General features: G+C 36.9%; 1 protein-coding gene across 4 annotated transcripts in view; it reads left to right on the top strand.

Moving 5' to 3' along the window:
* Positions 1–2,668: 2,668 nt before the first annotated feature.
* Positions 2,669–24,891, top strand: part of LOC129923897 (cysteine dioxygenase type 1-like) — a 26,806-nt gene continuing 4,583 nt past the window's right edge. Inside the window, exons 1-6 of one of the 4 annotated variants that reach the window (XR_008775847.1) lie at positions 2,669–3,052; positions 5,518–5,632; positions 6,766–6,877; positions 7,483–7,549; positions 8,219–19,778; positions 24,119–24,233. Coding sequence is in view for 2 of the 4 variants with exons in the window: in XM_056016818.1 (XP_055872793.1) it covers positions 22,106–22,374; positions 24,119–24,233 (384 nt within the window). In the remaining 2 variants the exon portion in view is untranslated. Of the gene's footprint in view, positions 3,053–5,517; positions 5,633–6,765; positions 6,878–7,482; positions 7,550–8,218; positions 19,779–19,883; positions 20,038–21,676; positions 22,375–24,118; positions 24,234–24,891 lie in introns of those variants that run through there. The other 3 variants (XR_008775848.1, XM_056016818.1, XM_056016817.1) reach the window with 3 other exon arrangements.

Here is a 24,891-nt window from a genome sequence, read left to right as displayed (position 1 = left end):
CAGACTAATTTTTTCTGTCAGACTACCGAATCAGAAACCCCATAAGTAACAAAACAATGCTGAGAATTACTCCCTTAGAGCACGGAAGAGGAAGCGGGCAGTGAGTTGTAAGGTCGCCTTGTCCACGTAAAAGGACAGACCTAATGACGCACATGGACCAGTATTTTCTCTCTCAATTCCTCGTCCCAATCGTCTTTCGTGCAGAGCTCGGCATTCGTAAAGAACGTTTTCTATTGTCTTGTCGTCCTCGACGCAGTGGCGGCACCTTGTGTCGTAATTCTCCTTCAATCGTCCAAAGTACGCGCCTATTGGACAGTGCCCGACTCGGAACTGGGCTAGGACCGCCTGTTTCGCACGGCAGAGCTCCTACCACGCTTCCTTTGGGTCTGGTCTACTCATCTGCCTGTGTAGCTCTCAGTCTTTGTCGGAAGCGTCCCAACTGTCGTACCAAAGTGCCAACAAACGGATGTCGGCTAGGGATCGTGCACTCTCGCGAGTGCACGGTTCATCATCTAGGGTGCACGTTGCCGCCGCGGCATTCGCTATAAAGTCAGCCCTCTCATGACTGACCAGACCACAATGAACTGGAACCCACTAAAAAAAAACTATTTACATTGAGCTGTAGAAGACGTACCACCACCGCGAGGAACGCTTCTACCTTCTCGACACCTGCATGCTGCCCTTCAAGGGCATCGAGGGCAGAGATTGAATCGGTGAAAATGACCACGTCCGCTGGGGCTCCGGAACCATTTCCAACTTTTTCCGCTTACTCCAATGTTACGAGCATTGCTTCCAGCTCAGCTTCCGTGCTGCTTTTCCCATGGCAGTGTCCACTCATCTCCACACTTTCGCGATTGCCAGAGATTCGAACCACCGCCCTATACCCAGCTCTCACAGTGCCCTCGAGGGTCTGCACAGAACCGTCCGTGTAGATGGTGGACACTCCAGCCGGGTACGAAGCGATGGTCTCTCTGGTTGCTTGTAGTAGCCGTGTAGGATCGCACCGCTTTGTCCCATCCGGGTCAAGTAGGCTCTACTGTATCATACCAATAGCTTTGTCAGGGGGGGAAGGACTACCAGATTATCCTTTCACTTACAATAACACACAAGACAAACAGGTTAACGCATCCACAATGACCAGTCAGGGTTATTGAGAAGTTGTATATAGTTCCTGATCATTTACACTGTTCAAACTAATATACCCGATGGAGTTCACCAATTATAAATTCATAGTCGCAGATATACGAGCATATAATACTATTGATCAGTCGAGGTTACTAAGAAGTGGTATATAGTTCATGATCTAATACACTGTTCATTGTAATATACCCGCTGGAGTTCATCAATTATAAAGTCATAGTCACAGATATAGGAGCATTAGCGAGTGGTCAAAACAAGATGAGATTTTCATGCTCATTACAAAGAGCGAAGATCCAAAATGGTTCATAGTAAATGGTTTTGTTGGTGCGTTAACCATCTGACTAATCAGCTTGAACGCTAATTAGAGGACCTTACGCACCTATGGAACTAAAAATAATTATATTACAATATTTTAAATACCAAACAAAATAAAAACATATTGAGCTTTGAGAAAATTGAATAATTTGCAATAGAAAACCGGACATCGCAATTTATTCACGTCTAACGGACGGAGGACAGGGTCTTAAAAAGAAGGATATGTTATCATTTTACTCTAGACATCTGGTAACCCTAGATCCAGATGGAGGTTAAGACAACTTATCTGAGATTGTCTATGTTCTAGAACTATAAATATAATTTTCCAGTAGAGTGGCGTAGAGCGTAGAGCGTTGGTCCGACCACATAACAGACACAGAAATCTTAAAGTTGTCCAACATGCACAGTATCAATGCAACAGTAAAAAGGTCCCAACTTCGGTGGGCGGAACATGTAGTCCGCATGCCAGACAATCGCCTTCTCAACGAGGAGTTGTGTACAGGAAAGCGCTCCCAAGGAGGCCAATACAAGCGCTACAAGACACTCAAGAGCTCCTTCAAGGAATACGATATCGACATTCACGTCTGGGAAGCACTAGCTCTCGATCTCTCCTCATGGCGCGAAGCTGTGAGTCTCGGAGTCTCAAGATTCGAAGCAAGAAGAGTGGCCAGGGCGAAAGAGCGCCGAACCAAACAAAAAGCGTGAGAGAAGAAGCAGGCCTATCTGAAACTGACCTAACCCACCCATGCCACATAAGCGGCCGGCTTTTTAAAGCGAGGATTGGACTTAACAGCTATCTTCGAGTCCATAGGAAATGAGAAATGTGCTCATCTTTGACCATGAAGTAGGAGCTATATATATATATATATATAGAGAGAGAGAGAGAGAGAGCAGCGGTTCTCAGACTTTTAAGCTCGGCGACCCCTTTTTACAATCCCCAACTCTGCCGCGAACCCCCCTCCCCTTTTGATCACATATACAGCAATAGAAGAATAGACAAAACAATCCATTTTTTCGATGGTCATTGGCGAGCCCTGGCAAATCGTCAATCGACCCACAAGGGGGTCGCGACCCACAGGTTGAGAACCCCTGGTATATAGAGAGAGCGAATTAATAAAGATTACTATTCTAAATTAAGAAATCGGAGATTTCTTTTGTCCCAAATTAAAGCTTTGGCCAGTGTTGGTAATCTATTAACGGGGAAACCCAGTATAAAACAAAGAATTTAAATAGAATGGTAGATGTAAATAAAGATTGCTTAACGGTAAGCATAACGACGTTGTCAATAAAGACATGCTATATAAACTAGTCGCAATACTTAAGTGTTTATAATAAGATCAAATCTATCTTCACTAAGAAATATCTTTTTTCAATATGAAAATAAATAAAGTATGAGTTTACACTGTAGCAGGACAACAATGGATACGTAGATCTACTTTCTATTCGGAATGGAAAAGATTCCGACCATAGAAAAATTGATTGATCGTCTGAAACTTGTGGATTGGAATGACCCAAATGTGCCAAATGATGTCCATAATCTGCTAGCGCGTTACAGTAGTGATGACTGGAGAAACTTTATTCCAGGAGAAGTGACAGAGTAAGTTGGTGACCGTAATTTACATTTTTTTTATTTGAATAAATATGAGTTTATGTGTGTGTTTTTTCAAAGTACCCATCAGCCCTAATTATCTGCATAAGATTATATCATCTTATGTTATCCCATTGGCACCTTCTGCAGTTGGTAACGTTTTCCCGTTTATGTCCTAAACCGTTAAAGAACGTTTCTAAAACCCCCTTTTCAATAGACTTGATTTGAACTTTTAAAAATAGTCTATTTGCAAGCATGATTACAAATCATTTTGGAGATTACCGATTCTATTTTTAATAAAATCGGGAAGGTTTTTCTTTTTTAAATAGTGTTTCAAACAAACAGGCCCATAGCCCCAGTGTATAAGCCCCCACATTGGAAAATGAGTATTTTTGAAGTTTTTTTTTTATATTCTAGTGGTATTAAACGTATATATTTTCTTAAAACTAGACATATAGTTCTATTTTTTAAAGTTATTTGTTTGTTTATATGTATTAGATCTTCAATTTGATTATTTTTTGCAAAATACATATTTTTTAAAGGATTTTTTAAATACGGAGTTATCCCTCATTGGGCAGATGGTCTGTTATTTTTGGCCAATTGTTAACTAGCAGGGTGTCATGTGGCCAGCACAACGACCAACCACCTTTGCTTTCCCCAACTAATTTTAGGTACCTATTAAGTATTAAAGTTGGGTGGACCAAAATTCGAACTCAGGACCCCAGGCTAAGCGCGTAACCATTCAGCCACTGCGCCCACAGGCAGAATAGTGTGAAAAAGTTTAGATGAAAGCTGAAGATATAAAGAAAAAACTCCTACTATTAGCTTATACTTTTTTCATTGTCAAAGGCTGGTCAAAAGGTAGAGGTTGGTTAATAATTTATTTATTTCAAGCTGACATTTCACCGTAGAATCCTAAATGCTGCTGGTAAAATCATTGGCAAAAAAAAAAAAAAACCCATTTGGGCAGTTGTTTGAGACAAACATCTATAAAAAAGCTAACAAGATCCTCGAAATAAAGAATTACCCTTTGTGTCAGGATTTTGTGATTTTACCATCGCAAAAGAGATACAAGACACCGATGGCAAAGAAAAATAGACAAAACACTCTTTTGTTCCCCTGGCAATCAAATCCTTAAATAAGAACAATCTGGTATAAACTTTGTCACATGTAAATTATGAGTGAGTCTGGTGTGAATGTACACTTTGGTTTCTTATAGTTATAATGTTTTTTGTTTGGTGTAATGCACAAATCGTAAGACAAATTTCCATACGGATAATAAAGATTATTATTATTATAATAATAATAATTATTATATATATAATAATAGTGAGCAATGTTGATTGTGCGTGTACTCATAACGAAAACGTCAAGGGTTCGATCTCCATAATTTTACTTCATTTTTCCAAAAATAAAATGTTTAGTGACTGTAGACTGGAGAGACGACAGTGCGCATGCGTCAATGTCTGGATGAGAGAAAGATGTTTGTTGATACGATACGAGTGGGTGACTGTCAGACGCAAGACATGCCTTCTAGGTGTGTTGAAGCGTGACCTCCGTGACCCCGTATGTCGAAGGCGCCGGTTTAAGCAGGTATATGTGATGAAGTACGAGTCTTGTAAAAAATGGTATTTAAGGTCTGATTTTTGTTAATGTTAGTTAGAACTTCGAGCTTGTAGAAAGAGAATTCGGATAGCTTGAAGAACGAATAGTATATTGTATAAGTTTGAGTTATACAGAGAAGAGAGTTGGACTTGTAAAAATATTTGTATAATAAATATATTGAATCTGCTACAACGTACACTTATTTTCGCATAGAATCATCAACAGTTAAAAAGAACTAGTATCATAAAAGTGACTTTTAGTCTATTATATTTTTTTTACCTATCCCTTAGTCAGTTGGACCGTTGGGGCACCATGCAAGATTTGTCGACCATCCTTCTCCATTCCTCTCTGTCCTTCTCCAGGTCCGCCTTCAATGGCAGGCCCGTCCGTTCTTGTGTGTTGTTTTTCCATCGCTTTCTCTGTCTGCCTCTTCTTTTCCCTGGTATTGTTCCTTGAAGGAAGGTCTTTGCGAGCCCCGAAGACCTTGTAATATGGCCATAGATTTTTAGCTTGCGTTTTTTTCGCGAAAGTAAGCAGGTCATCATGGGGTCCAATTTCTGTAGTAACCCTGTCTCTTATCTGGTGTCCCCACGCATTTTGAGGGTTAAATGTGATGCCTAGGATCCTTCTGTAGCATCCTAGTTCCATTGCTAGGATCCTCCTCTCTAGCTCTGCAGTAAGCGTCCAAGACTAACAAGCATATACAAATGTGGCCATGACCAGGAAGCGCATCAGTCAGTTTTTGGTGCCGAGGTGCTATTCCTTTGTCTTACCATATTATTATTAAGTTTTAATTCTATTATATTATTGAAACATTAAGAAGAAATCGAATTAATGGTTTTTTTTTTTAATTACTTGTTCCCTATTAGGTACAGAAGAGATACAGTCAAACAAGAAACACATTTCTTGGTTTTGCTTTTGACTTTCCCGCCAAACACTGGAAACAAGATTCACAATCATGGAGTATCTGAATGCTGCTTCAAGGTTATATTTAACTAGAAGTTCTTGTATTTTATTGTCGGAAGTATTATTATTTGGTGCTTATTCTTGTTCTCAATGCGCTATGATGCTATCACCTTCTGGACCAGTTGGGATAGGGAGATAGGGGTACTGGGTGAAGGTTACAGTGATTGTGATCGCTTTTTTAATGCATTTAATAAAAAAAAAGTTACATGACTTGAATTCGAACTCGAGAATAACGCTTCCTCAAGCCACTACACTAACCACTGCGCCAGAGATTTGCTTTTGAAAATCGAAGATTTTATAGTTATCTATTGTTAGTTTTAGGCTTTAAGCACTCAAAGTATGAAGGAGACTAATTCAGCTTATACCATCACATCTGGCTAGTACAATTTCTTTCTCTTGTTCGATACCAAACAAAATACTTAATTACCAATAGTTAATAAACTAACTGGTTAATTTTGAAAAATTGATTCTTGTTTTGTCAGGTACAAGAGATAATTGTGCAAAATTTCAATTTGATCCGAGATTGGGTGTGGGAGAAATAACTTGTACAAACTTTTTACAAGACAGAAATACAGACAGAGTGAGTTGATATAACATTTGTAAAAAAAATATAAGCGCCTGTAATTGAAAGAGATTCAATACAAGGTAAAAGACATGAATGGAGAAAGAAGGTCAAGGGATCTTGGGTGGTGCCCCAATGGTTTCATAGTTTATGATCGGTGTATGGAATGTCAAGGAATATATAACAGTCAAATTGTCATATAATTAAGAATGAAAGTATTGAATTAGATGCGAATCTTCTTCTTCTTCTTCTTTCTCATTGTTATGTTGGAGTGTTCAGATGAGTAGACTAATACATGAGATGAACTGCGCAGTGGTTTCCAAATCAGGGAGCTCTCCATATAGTTTCCTTTCTATTGAGGTTATTTGGGGCCAATGTCTTATACGGGCCTCTTGGTATAGAGAGCAGTTTTGGAGGACGTGGTCTGCATTCTCTGGTGATACTCCACATGGGCAGATTTCACTGGTTCCAATTTTGAGCTTCCGGTACATGTGTTGTCGCATTCTGTTGTGTCCGGTCCTGAGTCGAAAGTCGATGCGAATGATGCATATTATTTTGAATTTTACATATCAAACACTATTTGCTTTAGGTATTACAGGGAAACATTCTAGAGCGTCATTACAGGAATCCAGCATGTAAATGTGAGATGAAATGCAAAGGCGACAGACTTTACCAAACAAATGAATTAAATGAGACTTCAAGTAAGTTGTTGTTTAGAATAACCTAACATGATTCTATTTGTATAGCGCGCTGCCAACAACACAATATAATATCAATTTATGACTTCCATCCATGGTCCAAGCCAATCCAAGGTCTCACAAAACACAAAACAGATTCAACCACATTTTTGCACAGACATATATTCGCTTATATTTACGATCGTATGAAAGACAGAAAGAGTATAGAAGGACAGACAGACAGACAGACAGACATATAGATAGATAGATAGATAGATAGATAGATAGATAGATAGATAGATAGATAGATAGATAGATAGATAGATAGATAGATTGATGGATAGATGTATGGATGGATGGATGGATAGATAGATAGATAGATAGATAGATAGATAGATAGATAGATTTATAGATAGATAGATAGATAGATAGATAAATAGATAGATAGATAGATAGATTGATGGATAGATGTATGGATGGAGGGATAGATAGATAGATAGATAGATATAGATAGATAGATAGATAGATAGATAGATAGATAGATAGATAGATAGATAGATAGATAGAGATATTAGTTATATGTATCTTAGTAATAAAAGAAAACTTAACCTGTCGAATTGACTCTCTAGACTACAACATACATTGTTGTTGCAACCCAAGCGAAGAACAGACAGCAGTGACACTAGTTGTCTACTTGTAAGTCCCTATGGCATTTAATAACGTAGTGAAGTAGCTTTACTTTTGCTTATTAATTATCAGTCGTTCATTTAAAGATGAAAGTTATCCCAAACTTTCAGCAAGTCGGCAAAGAGTGGAAGCGGACCGGCTTTGAACTCGGGACTATACTGATAACAGTCCCAAGCAGCAAGCGCATACCACATAACCAGGCAAATTTGTTATATCAGCATAGAAAAAAAACAACAAGATTAAGACCTTTGGCCCACACCCAATAAAATAATAAGGTTGTCTTCGAGCCCGAAGATTAATGAGGAAAGCAGTATTCCCCGTGGCTACGCAGCCTCAGCTGTGACCTACATATTTGGCCACATCCATGGCAAGCATAACAATTGCCCCACGGTGGTCGATTACATCGTAATAAAAAAACAACAACAACAAAAGATTAAGACATATGACCCCCACACAATTAAACAATACATGTTTAAAATCAAATATTCATGAAATAAAATCGAAAGAGAAAAAACAGAGTATTGATGAAATGTCTGGGCTGCTTATTCCAATTTTCAATCAAACGTACATCGCTATATCTATAATTATGTTAAAATTGTATGCAATACCTATAACATACATATTTTCAGTATATGTTATTATAATATTTTTAATAAAATCTCATAATTTCATTTCTAGCCCTCCTCTAAGCAAATTTCAAGTATTTGACCAGAATACAGGAGAAACTAAGGACTTAATTTTTACTCCAGAGGCGCCTACCATACACGGCGACGTCCAGGATGATGACGCTGTACTACAACATATATTTGAGTAGATGATACTTAAGATGGTACTTTAGATGGTACTTTACTTTAGATTTAGATTTGTAATATTTTTTTAACTTATGAACTTGTTATTGTTTCCTGAAGAATTCAAATGTAAGATGGATGTTAAAAGTAGGACCATTATCAGGCCCACAAAGTAGGCCCACAAAGGAAATTGAAATAGTTCTAGAAATATTTGGCTTCTAGATAATGTCTACAGCTTAGACTATATATTTATTTATTTGTTTATATATAAATATATATATATATATATATAGTCTATGGTCTACATTTACATAGTTTTTGTTTTTTTGTATTTTAGTTGTATGACAAAATGCTTTTATATGTCCAGAGTGATGACTCTAAGGCTCTTGGAACTCTAGGCAAATGCAAGCTCCCCTGCCGCTGTCTATCTTAACAAACTGTTCTGTCTGGGAAACATCCAAGCAGATGCAAATTATTTACATATTTATTATCCATGGCTCGTATTTCAATACGCTAGTGTTTAAGGGGAGGCCGGTTACGGCCGGTATGTGGAAAGTAACATACTTGGGGCTTTCTTCCATCAGCGTCATCACAATGGACTGGGAGGCTGGTTACGAGCCGGTATGTGGATAGTAACAGTCTTGGGGCTTTCTTCCATCAGCGTCATCACAATGGACTGGGAGGCTGGTTACGAGCCGGTATGTGGATAGTAACAGTCTTGGGGCTTTCTTCCATCAGCGTCAGCACAATGGGCTGGGAGGCCGGTTACGGGCTGGTATGTGGATAGTAACAATCTTGGGGCTTTCTTCCATCAGCGTCTTCACAATGGACTAGGTCTTTAGGCACCCTAACGTGGGTTCGGTTTTGCTTCCTTAATGGCCTAATCGTCGTCTCTAACGACCGTTTTTACCCGAGCGCCACGAGGAGGCTGAGAAGCGTTGAAACACTGACATGTATATAAATGTCAATTTTAATTAATATTCAGGAAACACCAAAAGACAGTATTAGCCTGTAAATAAAGTCTATGTACCTGTTTTAATGTAGTAATTTATACTGTAAATAATGTATTTTTACAAAGCTTATAGCAATTTAGCTATCTCGTCAGTCTGGCAAAATGTTTGACCACGTTATTTCTCCCACATTCATTCTCGGATCAAGTTGAAACTTTGCACAATTATTCATTAGCATATACGTTGCATGAATCAATTAAAAAAAAATTAAACCAATAAGTCAATTCATTACTAATTAATTAATTTTTGTTTGATACCAACAAGTTAACCAGTTAAATTAATACTTGAGTATTCACAGACTGGGCTAAATATGTAGGGTTTCGTCATCTTAGATAATTGAACACGTCATTTCTATCACACCCATTCACGGATCAAGTTGAAACTTTAAACCATTATTTATTTGCCTAATTAAAAAAATTAATCACTTAGTCAAAAAATTACTGGTAATTATTTATTTTTGTTTTATGTCCAATAAGGGAAATAACTTTTACATTAATGAGAGATTTAGTTGTAAGTGCGGAGTTCTTGCCATTAGTTAATTAAGCTTTGTTATTTTTTTTTAAAGGATTTTTTTTAAATTTTGTTTGTTTGTTTGTATATAGTTCATTTTTAGTCCTTGTAATAAAGTTTTATGTCGTGGGTTAAAGGGTAGCTAGTGCTTACCAGTGAATTGAAAGACTTTTGATATTAAATCTTGTATCATTTGTAGGATGACCTTCTTGCATTATGCACAATAGCAGGCTTTTTGTCCAGGGCTTTTGTAAGAGAGGTTTCGAACCTCTCAAGCCCTCGCTCTAATGAAATTTGCTGTTGTAAAATGTAAAATGTTTTACATGTTTCGGATGTTCCTTCAGAGTTGAAGATAGTTTACTTCCTAGTCCAAACCTCCCGCAGGACGACGGGGAATGGGAGCGGGCAGGGTTTGAACCCTCGACCGTCGATAAATCCGAACGACAGTCCAGCGCGCAAACCGCACGACCAGGCAGCCATCCTGTTGCTGGTGATAATGAAATGATGAATAGCAGTTTGAAACACTTAATCATTTATTTTAATTTTATGTATTACAATACCTCTATTCAAGTCAGAACTGCACGGAGGAACCTGGACGCTGATCTCAAAAACGGCTCTAAAGATTTTTCTAAAAATTTAACAGTTGATGTATAATCGCTGAGAAAATAATTACTAGCTCATTGGCCATAAGGGGAAAATTCTAGATTGTCCATTATCATTTTTCAAGTAAAAAATGAAATAAATTTAAATTTGGCTAAAGATCTAGATGTAAGTCTATATCAAACATCTTCTTATCTTATATGATATAGACGTTACTTCAAAAAAGAAGATGATTACGTCCTACGCGTCATGCATCTAGTCATGCATATATTAACCAATGACCTAAACTCCGCCAAGTCGCTGGTTTTCTTGGCTGGCTCTTCGGTTTTGAAAGGGCCGGATTTAAGCGTGTGGAGGCCCTGGGGCAGGATTTATTTGGAGGCCCTATAATTTTTTGTAAAGATTTAACGAAGATCTGTTTATGAATAAAAATACCGAGATCTACAAGCATGCTATTTATTAGCTGAAAGGAATACAGTTATTGTTCTTGAAATGAATATCGCTTTGTCTTCTAGGTCTAGATTGTAAAGCAGCTAGCTCTCTAGTTTGCACATGGATTGAAAAATATCTTTGTTGGAAATCGCTTTTGTTATTTTGTTTTAATGCTTTGAACTAATGCTGTTGATAAAAGTCGACGATAAACATGTAGTCTTAATTTCAGTTGTGTAGATCCATAATGTGTATCTATAGACTGAAATAAAATAATCTTAGCTATTATTACAAGAAAAGTTATCTAAGTTTAACCGCTACTATATATAAAGATGGCTTCTTGGTCGTGCGGTATGTGATATGGACATCTTGGTTGTTCCGGCTACGACCTCTGCCGCCGCCGTTCCCCCCTCGTCCTGCGGAAACGTTGAGCAATGCTGTAATAATCTTGAAATCTGAAGGAACATCCGAAAAATGTAAAACAATCAAAGAATGTAGCACGCAATTATATGTTTAGATTTTCTTTTCAAAGCTACAGGTGCTATATCCAGTCTCACATTGTCTAGGTCTATGCAGTAAAAAATCAAAATTGTTTTGATTGTAAATATTTAAATATTTGCTTTTTTTTTTTTCCCTTCAAATTCACTTGAATAAATGCCTAAGATATGGAGACATTTCTTAATCTTTAAATATGTATTGTCTTAAGTGTTTAAAATACACATACACACATCCAGGAAATACACATGCAGCAAACACACAAACCAAAATGTATACATGTACACACCCAGCAAGTACACACGCAAAGTACACATCTAGAAAAGTGCACACCCAGCAAGTACACACGCAGAGAAAAGTACAAAGGGCAAATTCAAAATCCCAGTGTGACGAGGGGTAATAAGTGTAGTTACTTTTTTGTCCAAAACAGTTCGTTTCCCTTTAAAACACTATTTCAGTCTGTTGACATGGCAACTTTCTCTTGAGACTTTGTTCTTACCAATGTACATGTAACTAAATCTCTGTAATGCTAATATAATTCTTTTTTTCTTGTTCTCTATTCTCTCTTTTTTTAATGTCCCTAAACTTTATTATCATTATTATGTGTATGTCTCTGTATTAACTCTGTGAGTAATATACCAAGGGGCTATAATTAATAGCCTAGGTAATAACATTTGGGACCATGAAGTACCCCTGGATTAACATGCCAGTACGGAAGAAATCATTGGTCTTATGACCTAATTATAGTACTAAGTAACATAGGGGCTCGTCCAAGATATTATGAGTTTATTTAGAAAAAACCATAGGTAAACAAAGGCAAACAAAACATAATATAATATTGAAAAATTAAAAAAAGTAGGACGTATGGAACTATAACACAGAATAATTATTTTTCCTTATTAAGTAGTATACGACATTAAAAGTAATATTGGTTTTTATTAGAAATCTACAATATTCAAAACAAAATTTATTTTTTGTTTGCTACGAAACTGAAAGAATGAAAGGTCATAGGTTCTAAGGTAGATAATTGACGGAAAAGATGTCAGCTTTTTTAATTTATAGAAGTATTCTGTGGCATTTTACGTCTAGAGAGACGATCTGTTCCCTTTGCAACTTTTTGTGTGACTTAAGAGGCCAGTCCTTGACACACAGCTGCGATCGCAGGTTGGGCATATATAATCACCAGGCGCCGTTGCATTTTCACCCTTCTTTCTGCTTCTGTTGTGTATGACATCTGCAATCCGTGACCCTTCCTTTATGCTCTCTCTCCATGTGGATCTATCCAGTGCCACCTCTTCCCAGCTGCCAGTGTCGATTTTAAAGAGCTTCATATCGCGTTTGCATACATCCGTATAACGTAAAAGTGGGCGACCAGCGGCTCTCCTTCGATTCTATTAGATCGCCATACAGGATGCCCTGTGGAAGTCGACCTACTGGCATTCTACGAATGTGGCCAAGCCAGCCAAGGCGTCTGCTGCTGATAACAGAGCGGATGTCCTGGCACCCTGCTCTTCGTAGCACTTCCTCATTGGTTATCTTATCTTGCCACCTTATTTTAAAGATCCGCCTTAGGCATCGGAAGTGGAAGACATTCAGCTTTTTTTCCTGCCATGAGTAGGTTGACCATGTTCCACTTCCGTACAGCAGGGTGCTCAAAAAACAGGTCCTGTAGACTAGGGCTTTAGTACTGTTAGTCAGCAATATGTTGTCCCAGACTCTTTTCTGCAATCGTGACATGGTGGCCATTGCTTTGGCTATCCTGTTGTTAATGTCTTTATCCAGTAGAGTGTTGTTGGATATGATGGAGCCAAAGTAGAAAAAGAGATCAACAATTTCTAGTGGTTGGCCATTAATGCTTCCTTGTGTTGCAGTGTTTGAAGTATTACTATATTTGAATTCTTAACTTCTCAATAGAGTTTCATCATTTTCCATTATATTTTAATTACTATATACTAATGTGTAAACCTTCCAAACGGTTTTAATTTGAAAAAAGATCAATATTTAGTAAAAAAAACAAACAACAAAATAGTGTATAGAAAGTTTGAAGATGTATCTTTCGACAGAGCATTAATTAAAAATGCATATAATAAACTTCATAGTAAGGGTGTTTATAAAAGTCAGTTAGCTCAGTAGTAACTCATTGGATTGTGGAGTCAAGGGTACCTAGTTCAAAACACATGCAAGAATTAAAAATTAAATATTTTTTTTTGTAAAATTAAAAAAATGGAAAGAAATAAATGTGTTTGAAAATATTAATACATTTCACTTTGTAAAAAAAATATTTAAAAAAAATGTCTAGCTCGAAGTGATGAGATCCTTGTTAACAGTTCCACGTGAATTTGTGTAGAAAGTATAAGGTTCCTTACATTTGAAGTTAGTTCGTAACGAAAGACTGAACAACTTAGTTAGAGCGGAGATTGAAAATTGAGAAGTTTAGTCGATAATTTTTTAGAGTAAGAAAGTTTTTTTTCTATTAAAGATAGATAGTCAGTGTTTAAAGATATAATTAATTATTTTTGTTTGAATCTACGATGAACCACATGACGTATCTCGGAAATAAGTAGAAAGATTAAATAAAGTATTTTATTAACTATAAGTATGCGTTGAGTCTACTTGGCAAGTATTATTGTTGTCTAAAGGTTTTGGGCTGTTCCTGTGTTATCTAAATCCCAAGGAAACCACTTTTACAAACCACACTGGCTGCCTGGTCGTGCGGTTTGCGCGCTGGACTGTCGTTCAGATTTATCGATGGTCCAGGGTTCAAACCCTGCCCGCTCACATCCCCCGTCGTCCTGTGGGAGGTTTGGACTAGGAAGTAATTATCTTCAACTCTGAAGGAACATCCGAAACATGTAAAACATTTTACAAACAAACATTTTACCCACGGCAACATCTACATATCGGCGCTTTCTGATAAAGACTGGAATTTTCTTTTTGCATAAGTGTCCAAGTTTTACAACCATAAAGGGAAAAAGACACAAGCCGCAAGGAATATAATTTGTAGTATTCCTCATGCTGAAGATTTTCCACAATATAATTATAACAAAAATGGTTACCTTTCATATGCAGTGGCGTAGCATCCATGGAGCGAAGGGGTTCAATGAACCCAGAATTTATATAAACTTTAAAAGCAGTGCTTTAAGCTTTGATGTAAAGATTTGGCTTTCCATCAGGTTTTGTGACTTGTAATGGTGGCTAGCCCTAATCGTGCGTTTGAGGTGACAATCGTCTCCGTATCGTCCCATTCTTTTTTTGCTTTCGTGTCCGTGTATACACCTATGGGTAGTAATACAGGAAGAGTGAGGGATGGAGAGAGATTGGTTAAGAAGTAAAGATAGTCCCAATTGTTACTAATTAAAATTTCGATACAGCTGCAAATTATTCAATTTTTTCAAAGCTTAATTTATTTTTTATTTGTTTTGTATTTAAAGTATGTAAAATCATCTTTGTAAATTTGTTAGGATTTTCATGGTTTGATAAGTAATTCAACTAAGGCTGACATCTTTTCAGTCTCTGGTGATTGTAACACAATTTCAGCACCTGTTGGACCTGTTGGTGTTAGATGGTGACGATTAGTTGGGGTTTCATTTGGGGGAAATTATCCACCAATTTCCTTATGAGATCACTGCAGTGCTGTTAGGCTTCAAATTTGGTTTGATGAAAGGATTGTTTTGACAATGTAAAACCTTTTGAACTACTTAATAAAAAAAAGAGGACAGATTAACCTCTGACTTGTGGAGGTGATGTGGAGAAACGGTCAGACTAATTAAGTTTCTTTGGATCTGAACCTGAAATAAAACACCATAGGTTGATACCCCGAGATAGGCTTCTAGTGATTTCAACTGATGGTTTGTGGGACTCCGAAGGAATGTCTGTGGATAAAGTTGTTTCTCTGGTTGGTCACCATTTCGATGCCGCCAAGTCCTGGCCCCTTTTCATCCTCCAGAAAATGCAAAACTTGGTGAAATCAACACATTGCTCCGAAAGCGCAAAAGTGGTTTAGCTAAAACGGGCTGTGGATGACAACGTGACAACACACCTGATTAGACATGCTTTAGGTCTAGAGCATGGACAGATTTCCGCTCAGCTGACCCTTCCTGAAAAGGTAGTGCGCTACTACAGGGCTCTGTGGCATTTTACGTCTCGAGAGTTGATCCTTTCCCTTTGCAACAGCTGCGATCGCAGGTTGGGCATATATAATATCCAGGCGCTGGATCTGTATACATGGCGCCGAACTCACGTCTTATCCGCAACGAGAGGATGACTGAGTGATGTCCATGAACATTGTTTGCGTTGATCAGCCCAGTTTTAAATATATAGTGTACGACATAAAAACATTAGAACAAAAGGAATTCACGCTGATCTGTCAGCTGGTAAACACACCAACACAAACATTTAGGATTGTGTTTCGGGGACTTTTCTTTCTTGCCTTCCAAACTGGAGACGGCTGCCTTCGGAAGAATCCCTGTTTCATCGTTCGGCATGTGAGTGTGAATGAATGTTGAATGAAGTAAGGTTGCAGAATGCGAATGTCGTGTAATACTGAGTTCCTGCTTCCCGAGGTACTCTTGACACGTGACAAGACAAATACTATAAACTGACCTAAGTCCGTTTCAGCAGACAAACATGAAGTTTATTTTACTACAATAATAATAATACACTGCACTCCTTGTTAGTGCTACAAGTCAAGAAATAATAAACAATCCTATCCGCATAACAGCGGTATCAAAAGTATCCAATATATGTTAGTTACAAATCACGTCCGCATCTCAGCGGGTAACACTGTGTAGAAATATAGATCAACTAATACATGTCTCAAAAGACCACTGGCAACAACTGCCCACAAGTTACTTTCTAACTGAAATTACTACAGACTTTTCAGACTTTTCTACTGTCCATCCCGGACCAAAATATACTTGACCACTCGGTCCAAAGAATAACACTTGACTTCTAACTTGACTTCACTTGTCTGCTTGACTTGACTGACTGCCTCAAAGTCAACGTTATTCATTCTACTTCCTGTTTTCTACATCAGGAATTCCACGTGTCTTTTAAACTCTTAACATGACGTGAACTTTAGATCGTGCCATGTCAACTAAGACTGTGACAGTGAGGACATGTGTGATACAATTATTCGTACATGTGTCTACAACAGAGAGCAATAGCCATGATGTCTACAACCGGAAACAGGACAACCAAATAAACTATGAACAATTTCTGGGGAAGCATGATATTACTTGTCGTGAGAGTTCATGAAATTTGTTTTGTTTGTTTTTGATAATGTAAGACCTTTCGAACTACTGGAAAAAAAAATGTCTGACATCCAAGATGGCCTAGATGGGAGGCAAATGTCTATCACTTTTTTAATGAACCTGACTGTACCTGCCCTACTATTTTGAGTGTTCGTTGTTTTTTATTTAATTCTGTTGGCCTTTGCGAATATGGCCTTTATTTCCGTATTTATTTATGATTATTTTTTGTTTTGTTTCTAAATAAACTCAATATTATTTTTAACTAAAACTTTATTATTATTATGTAAGTTATATATCTAGAGGTTATAATTAATGGCCTAGTGTTATGCACTAGATTAGAGAGTATGTTAGTTTTGTTCGGCAATTATATTGTGTATTGTTTTAGCGACGGTAAAAGTAGTGACCTAGTAAGACAGACTAATGACGTAGTAGACTTAGGCGAACAAGAGACCAACATGGCGTTATGTTAGAAGCAGGATGTTTTAAATAGTAGTTAGAAATAGCGAAGTTTAGGAAGACTGGACGGATTTCCCAGTGCTGAATAAAGTGTTATTTTATAGAAGTGAAAGCTGTTATTAAGTCTATATTTAACTTGTAATGTCCAGTGGCAAATGTGAAGTAATTATTAAGAAGTGAAGTCAGAAGATACTAGCCCAAGACACCAGCTAACATAATTCGAGGCTACGAAGCTTGTTTGTAAAATGTTTTACATGTTTCGGATGTTCCTTCAGAGTTGAAGATAGTTTACTTCCTAGTCCAAACCTCCCGCAGGACGACGGGGGATGGGAGCGGGCAGGGTTTGAACCCTCGACCGTCGATAAATCCGAACGACAATCCGGCGCGCAAACCGCACGACCAGGCAGCTATCCAGTAACACTTCTAGTACAACAACATTCACTGGTCTTATAATCATAGTACAAGGTCGCACCAGTTATCACCAGGATTCGAGCCCAGGACACCAGGTTGGGAAGCCAAGCGCTTAACCAATCAGTCACCGTGCCCCCAGCGGAAATAGTTTGAAATAGTTATGATGAAAGCTGAAGATATTAAAAACAATGGACCTCATTCACCAATCGTAAACAAACAACATTTTGCCACGTGGTTCTCTATATCTTCTATACAAATAACGCAATCCATAATGGCTGTCACTTCATACGTATTTTTCATTGTTTTATCAATATTATCACGTGGCTAAATGTTATTTGCTTATGGTTAGTGAATGAGGTCCATTCTTACTATTAGCTTATACCTTTTTTTTTCATACTCAAAAACTGGTCTACATAGCTAAGTGAAAACTAATTTTTGATACGACACTATTTAGATGTGATTTTGATATCATTAACGAATTATATTGTTACAAAGCTTATAACAACTCACTCTGTCTGGTAAAAAGTGAGTACACGTTATTTCTCCCACACCCATTCTCGGATCTAGCTGAAAGTTCGCACAATTATTCATTGGCACAGACAAGACATGAATCGATTTTTTAAAGTAACCAATTAGACGATTAATTACTAGTAATTCATGATTTTGTTTAATAGCATTAACGAAATTGGTACTTCAGTATTCACATATATGGCTAAATTTGTTGGGTTTTGTCCCCTTAGATAATTTTCATAGACATAAATAAATATAGACTGGCGATAAAGGAGTTTTATGAAACGAAAATGTGTGACTTTTTTGTATACTATATTATACAGATGTGTAGTTTTGTTTAATCTCTAAGACTGAAGATCATTGCAGCTTTTCAGAATTCGGAAATCCGACAACAATAGATATACATGTTTTCAAGTTGCATGAAGTTATTTCCTTTTTCCAGTCTATATTTATGTATGTCTATGATAATTGTTAACGCCATTTCTCACTCACGCATTCTCCGAACAAGTTGATACTTTAAATAATTATTTATTGTACATAACAGAACGTTAATCAATAAACAAAATAGTCAATTAATTTTTTGGTAATTAATTATTTTGTTTGATATCGAATAAAGGAAATAACTTGCACATTACTGGTAGATGTAGTTTAAAGGACGGAGTTATTCCCCTTTAAATGTTTTTTTTTAAAGTATTTTTTTTTATATTTTGCTTGTTGAAACTAAATAATGAAATGTAATACAAAATTAACTAGAAACATATAAGAACTTTATTCTTTAGATAGGCGTATGTCTTCCTTTCATTCATTAGCTCTGGATTTGAACAATGCCCTCAGCCATCCTCCGTCGTCATGCGGGAGTTAAATAATATTTTTTTTTATAAAGCGCTGTTAACAAACAAAATGTAGGCTCAAGGCGCTGTAACAACATTACAAACACAAACACGACAATAGAAATACAAAACTAATCTAAAAAATTTTAAACAAGTAGGTCTTAACGTTCTTTTTAGTTTTAGGCTACCGTGTCTTAATTTCCAAATCTGAAAAAAAAAAGAATCTTTTCTTAACTCTTACACCATTTTTATAAATTCTTGGTCGTAGAATTATTTTTATTTAACCTCGACACCAGGGGCGTAACTAGGAATTTTCCAGCGTTTGGGGGCCCGGGGGGCTTGACCTCTTCGGGGGCCCCAGCATTTTGCGTAATATTTCATTTTTAATGTAAAAAAAACACTCATTTGGGGCCCCCCTCAAGTGGGGGCCCGGGGGGATTTTCAAATTCTCCCCCCTCCTCCCCCCACCCTAGCTACGCCACTGCTCGACACCCACATCTACTGTGGCTTTAAAAACAGGCTACAAAGACTGTTAGGAAACTCCGAAGAGGTTAAAATGCTTTTGTTTGACACGCTCGCAGTGTGTTTTGCTTTAAAAGTTTGGTAACACATAGAACAATTTGCTGGAGAGAACTACACAAAGGCCCATAGCCCAAGGCATCAAAAAAGCGAAAGTGGAGCTGGATAGGACACACCTTGCGAAAACCAGCAGCGAATGTTGCTAGGCATGCGCTTGATTGAAACCCTCAAGGAATGAGGAATAGGGACAAACCCAAGCACACCTGGAAGAGGTCAGTTCTTATCTTATCTTATCTTATCTTATATAATACAGACGTTACTTCAAAATAGAAGATGACATGGATGAAGAAAGCTGATCAGAACCGAGTTCGGTGGAAGGATGTGGTTGCGCCTTGAGCTCCCCATGTAGTGCCCAGGATTAAGCAGAAGTAAGTAAATCAAAGGTATACAAATCATTCACCCATGACCATATCACCGCATACTCCTTCCTCGAACTCGTTACGTTCTAAGAAAAACACTTACCTATGTTTTTTTTTTTTGTCATGTCATATGATCTCTGGACTGTCGTTCAATGGTGTGTATGGTTCCGGGTTTAAAATCTTGCCCGCTGTCATCCACAGCCGCCCTGTGGGATTTTAGCTCTAGGATATAATTATCTTTAAAAATCTGAAGGGAAATTCGAAGTTGGTAAGGCATTTTACTATATTTTTTTAACTCCATTTTTATTTTCGCCTGCTCCTCTAGCAATTAGACGACAATATAATTTATTTAAAGAGATGAGACCTCGACTTACGTGTAACGCTCGTCTGTAAACTTATTTGTTTCCAACATTACAAAATTTACAATAGTGTAATGTGGCCAGCCCAACGACTTCACTGGAATTTATTAACACCTTTTATAGCCCGCGTAATAGTAAAAATTTTTCCTAGAAGCAATAGGCAGTTTATAGTTTTAAACAAGAACTATATTGGTGTCTTGGTAGGCTATTATTTAAAAAAATGTGTAGCGTATCAAAAGATCTCTATGTGTCGTGTTAATTGACAGACTTATGTCTGTTATTTGTCTTTTATAACACAGTAGGTGAATATGTCATTGATAAAAGCATTTATTTCATCTCTTATATTTTCAGCGTTTGTTTAAAAGAGAAATAATGATGCTCATTAGTTCAATTATTTATTAAAATACGCATCCTCTGTTTGGGATCTCTCAACTCCAGAAAACAAAAAGAAACTAGAACCGATGGAAAAAGAGCCTTGTGATTTATAGAAAAAAAAAAGTAAATTTCTCTTTTCAGACCTTGTGGTCTATAGTGCACATGATGTAAAGGTAATCTGTGACTGAGAGGTAAAGCGCGGTAAAGCCCTTGGCTTCCAAACCGGGGTCCGGGGGTTCGAATTCTGGTGAAGACCTTCGGGCGCCTCAGAGTCCACCCAGCTCAAATGGGTACCTGACATTAGTTGGGGAAAAGTAAATGCGGTTAGTCGTTGTGCTGGCAACATGACACCCTCGTTAATCGTGGGCCACAGAAACAGATGACCTTGTGATTAATAACAAAGGAACATTCACACATTTGTCAAGATTAAGAGAAAAAAAAGTATCGTAACAATAATAGATTGTGATGGATGTTTATCATGTACTGAAGTCAACTGTAGATGTACTCAGCAAGCGTTTGGGTTTCTTGTTCGGGTGTATTCAATGTAGTTGAACCACAGTACATAAATATAACACACATCAATTTTGACTAGTGAAAAGATGTGGTCAACACTGATGAACAATGAATAATAAGTTTAATCCAATAAAAGGCCACAGTCAGAGTCTCGGTCAAATAAAACACGTCTTTACCCAAGAGAATTATATCGCTAACTGATTTTCAGTCTCTATGGTGCGTCTTTAACTTACTAATAATATAAACTAAGTGCCTAAATAGATAAAACACTAGTACTAGTCACATTTCAATCAAATACTAAGAAAAACATAAACATATAGGTACGCTTTGTTTTCATTATCTAAGATACATTTGTGCTAGTTCTCTTTCTTCCGTAGGTGTCATAAAAGCATGAAATAGGTTGCCCGAATCAGCCAGAGAAAACACTTATTTTGTAGAGTTTAAGTTTCAAGTTGACGTGCCTTAGCTTGATACGAGCAGCACCCAATTATCTTATTCTTTGAAGGCACGCTTGAACTAACATCGTGCTTTAACGGTGCGGTATAAATAGAGATTTACATGTATCCCCGTTACTAAATAAGAGATGACAAGTATAAAAATGTATACACTAAAATAGATCTAATTTTTTTTTAAATTCTACAACAGTATTTGGCAATGTCTGATTAGTCTGGTTCTGGAAAAAAGAAGAGAAAAATATTGGGAACTATTTTTTTTTATATAAAGCTGATGTGGAACATATATCAAACGTACAGCGTCTTTATTCTCGAACTGCTTGGCGCTATTTCAACGCATTATTTGTTTTTCACGCTAACTCGGTCTTTGTAAGCGCTTACGCCATAGCGTTATTTTATTTATTACGAAAATGTTTATTTATACGTAACATTAATTTCCTTTTCCATGATGTCTTTATTAAAATGATCAAAGCATTATAAATAGGTCAGTGTCGGCTATAAAGGGATAGGAGTGTATTTGCTTTTAATTATGCGTAGTTATGCGTAGTTATGCCTTGTGTGTGGTAACACTCGTAAAGAGCTAGCAATAAAAAAATATATAAATTTAAACAAACGCAGAGGCTAAATTATTTAAAAAATGGTACCTTCTATCTTTTTAAAATTCGGACAAAATGTTTTAGAATATTTCTTGGATATTTATTGGAACTTTCCAACTCTTGAAAACAACGTTAGACAAAATGATAGTTTAGAGCGACAGACTAGAGACTATTTTACCATTCCGGATTTAATTGAGGAATTAATGTCTTTGAACTGGAGACACAAAAATATTAGAAAGCATGTGAGACGATCTCTAGAAGCATACAAGGGAGATGATTATATGCAGTACATAAATATTCAAGAGCCTGAGTAAGTTGAGGACAACATTTATACAAAGCTTATATCAACTCTGTCTGTCCGTCTTGTAAAAAAAATAGTTACATGTTATTTCTCCCACACCTTATCTCGGATCAAGCTAGAATTCGGCAAAAGTGAAGTGGAATGCTTAATTGAAGTTGAATGCTTAAGTGAAGTTGAATTCCTAATTGAAAAAAAATAGTTACATGTTATTTCTCCCACACCTTATCTCGGATCAAGCTAGAATTCGGCAAAAGTGAAGTGGAATGCTTAAGTGAAGTTGAATGCTTAAGTGAAGTTGAATGCTTAAGTGAAGTTGAATGCTTAAGTGAAGTTGAATGCTCAAGTGAAGTTGAATGCTTCAGTAAAGTTGAATGCTCAAGTGAAGTTGAATGCTCAAGTAAAGTTGAATGCCTAAGTGAAGTTGAATGCTTAAAGTAAAGTTGAATGCTTAAGTGAAGTTGAATGCATAAGTGAAGTTAAATGCTTAAGTGAAGTTAAATGCTTAAGTGAAGTTAAAGGCATAAGTGAAGTTAAATGCTTATTGAAGTTAAATGCTTAAGTGAAGTTAAATGCTTATTGAAGTTAAAGGCATAAGTGAAGTTAAATGCTTATTGAAGTTAAAGGCTTAAGTGAAGTTAAATTCTCAAGTGAAGTTAAATGCTTGAGTGAAGTTGAGTTTAAAAGCTGTTTCATAAAAGACCTCATCAGCAGTGGAGTAGCAAGAGAAAGGGTAGGTGTTCAAATTTGAAAGGGCCGACCCCGAATGAGTGTCCGTAATTTTTATTTGCATTAAATATTATGTCACTGCCATATAATCTTGCTATTCGAGATGTTATATAAGTCTGCGACTCTGTTTCATGTATTCCACGTTTTAGACTTATAGAATTATTTAAATTATGTAATTATTAATTATTTAATACGTTATTTCACGTCACTGCCTACAAGCTGGTCACACTATTTACTATATGTTATGATATAAAAGGGGCGTAGCTTGGAATCTTCCATCGTTTGGGGCCCGAGGGGCTTGACCTCTTAGGGGGCCCGTGCATTTTGCGTAATATTTAATTTTAATATAAAAAACACTCAATTATTTCTTTAACTAATAACACAAGAATCAATTAAATAAAACCAATTAGTTAATTAACTAAAGATGATAAAATATTTTGTTTTGTATTTGAACAATGGAAAGAAATTGTATTTGACTGAAGTGGTGGTATAAGCTGAATTAGTCCCCATTATAGGTCGCCGCTTAAAAGTAAGTTTTTGACAAACAATAGAGACTATTATGCAATCTTCTATATTCATAAACACCTCACTAGCGGAGTGGTCAATATGTTGGCTTTTTCTTTTTATAAAAATGCTTTTTAAAAAAGATTATGGTAAAATTCATCCAGAATATCCATTTCTTTTATCCCCCACCCCGTTTCCCCAACTGGTCTAGATAAGTGTTAAGATCATTGCGTATTGAAAAAGCTATAAGCATGAAACAATTGATAAAAACATTTCTAATCGCATATTTATTGTTGTTGGTCGAGATCTATTACAAACTGAATTATAGGATCCAAACTAATGGATACAATTACACTTCCTATGAGCTTTTCTTTTTTAAAGTATTAGAAAAAAATGTTTTTCTTGTTAACTCTTTTTCTCCGTAATTATTTACCACATTCTGGTGGAATCAACGTTGGTATCGTCAGTTAGGAGAGAAAGAGTTAACTAATGATTGAAACATGTGAACTATTTTTCTCCATAGATACAGACGCATTGGGATTCATGAGAACTACGATTTTCAGGTTCTGCTGTGTTACTTCCCTCCCTTGAAAGGCAACCCTCCGCACAACCACGGGGATGCACACTGCTGTTTTAAAGTTAGTATATCTTCAAAAGTGTAGTTTACTACAGATGTGATAAGTGACTTAGTTGTGTTTAGTTTAGACATAGTTGCTGATGCTAATCACATATAATAATAATAATAATATGGCTAGTCTTCGAGTCCGAAGATTAGTGAGGAAATGCAGTATTTCCCGTGACTGCGCAGTCCCAGCTGTGACCTACATATTTTGGCACAGCCAAGGCAAGCATAACCATTGTCCGCAGGTCTTCAATTTAGATTTTCTTTTCGCCGTCTGCGTTTGTCCTCAACAGCAGATTTTCTTTTGGTCTCAAATGTGTATCCCGCGGCCTTCGTGAGTGACCTCCAGCTGTCTCGTTCTGAGGCCGCATGCAACCAGGTGCTCTCTTCTATGTCAGCCAAGTAAAGTTGACGGCTAAGCTGGTCTTTGAAGCGTTTCCGTGGGGCGCCTCTGTTACGTCGACCACCTTTTAGCTCACAAAAAAAGACTGCCTTTGGCATACGCTCGTCTCCACAATACGGGATACGTGCCCTACCCAGCGTAACTGTCGGACCAAAAGAAGCATATAAGCAAGAAAAAAAAAACAATTAAAAAAAAAGTTTATATTTGTTTGGATCAGTCATGGAATTAAAATTGTAATAGATCTAGACTAACAATAATAAATCTGTGCGAT

Source organism: Biomphalaria glabrata, chromosome 18 (genome assembly GCF_947242115.1).
Source record: "Biomphalaria glabrata chromosome 18, xgBioGlab47.1, whole genome shotgun sequence".
NCBI classification, from domain to species: domain Eukaryota; kingdom Metazoa; phylum Mollusca; class Gastropoda; family Planorbidae; genus Biomphalaria; species Biomphalaria glabrata.
The sequence above is the reverse complement of the archived record's forward strand: the minus strand, read 5'-3'. Positions and strand labels throughout refer to the sequence as shown.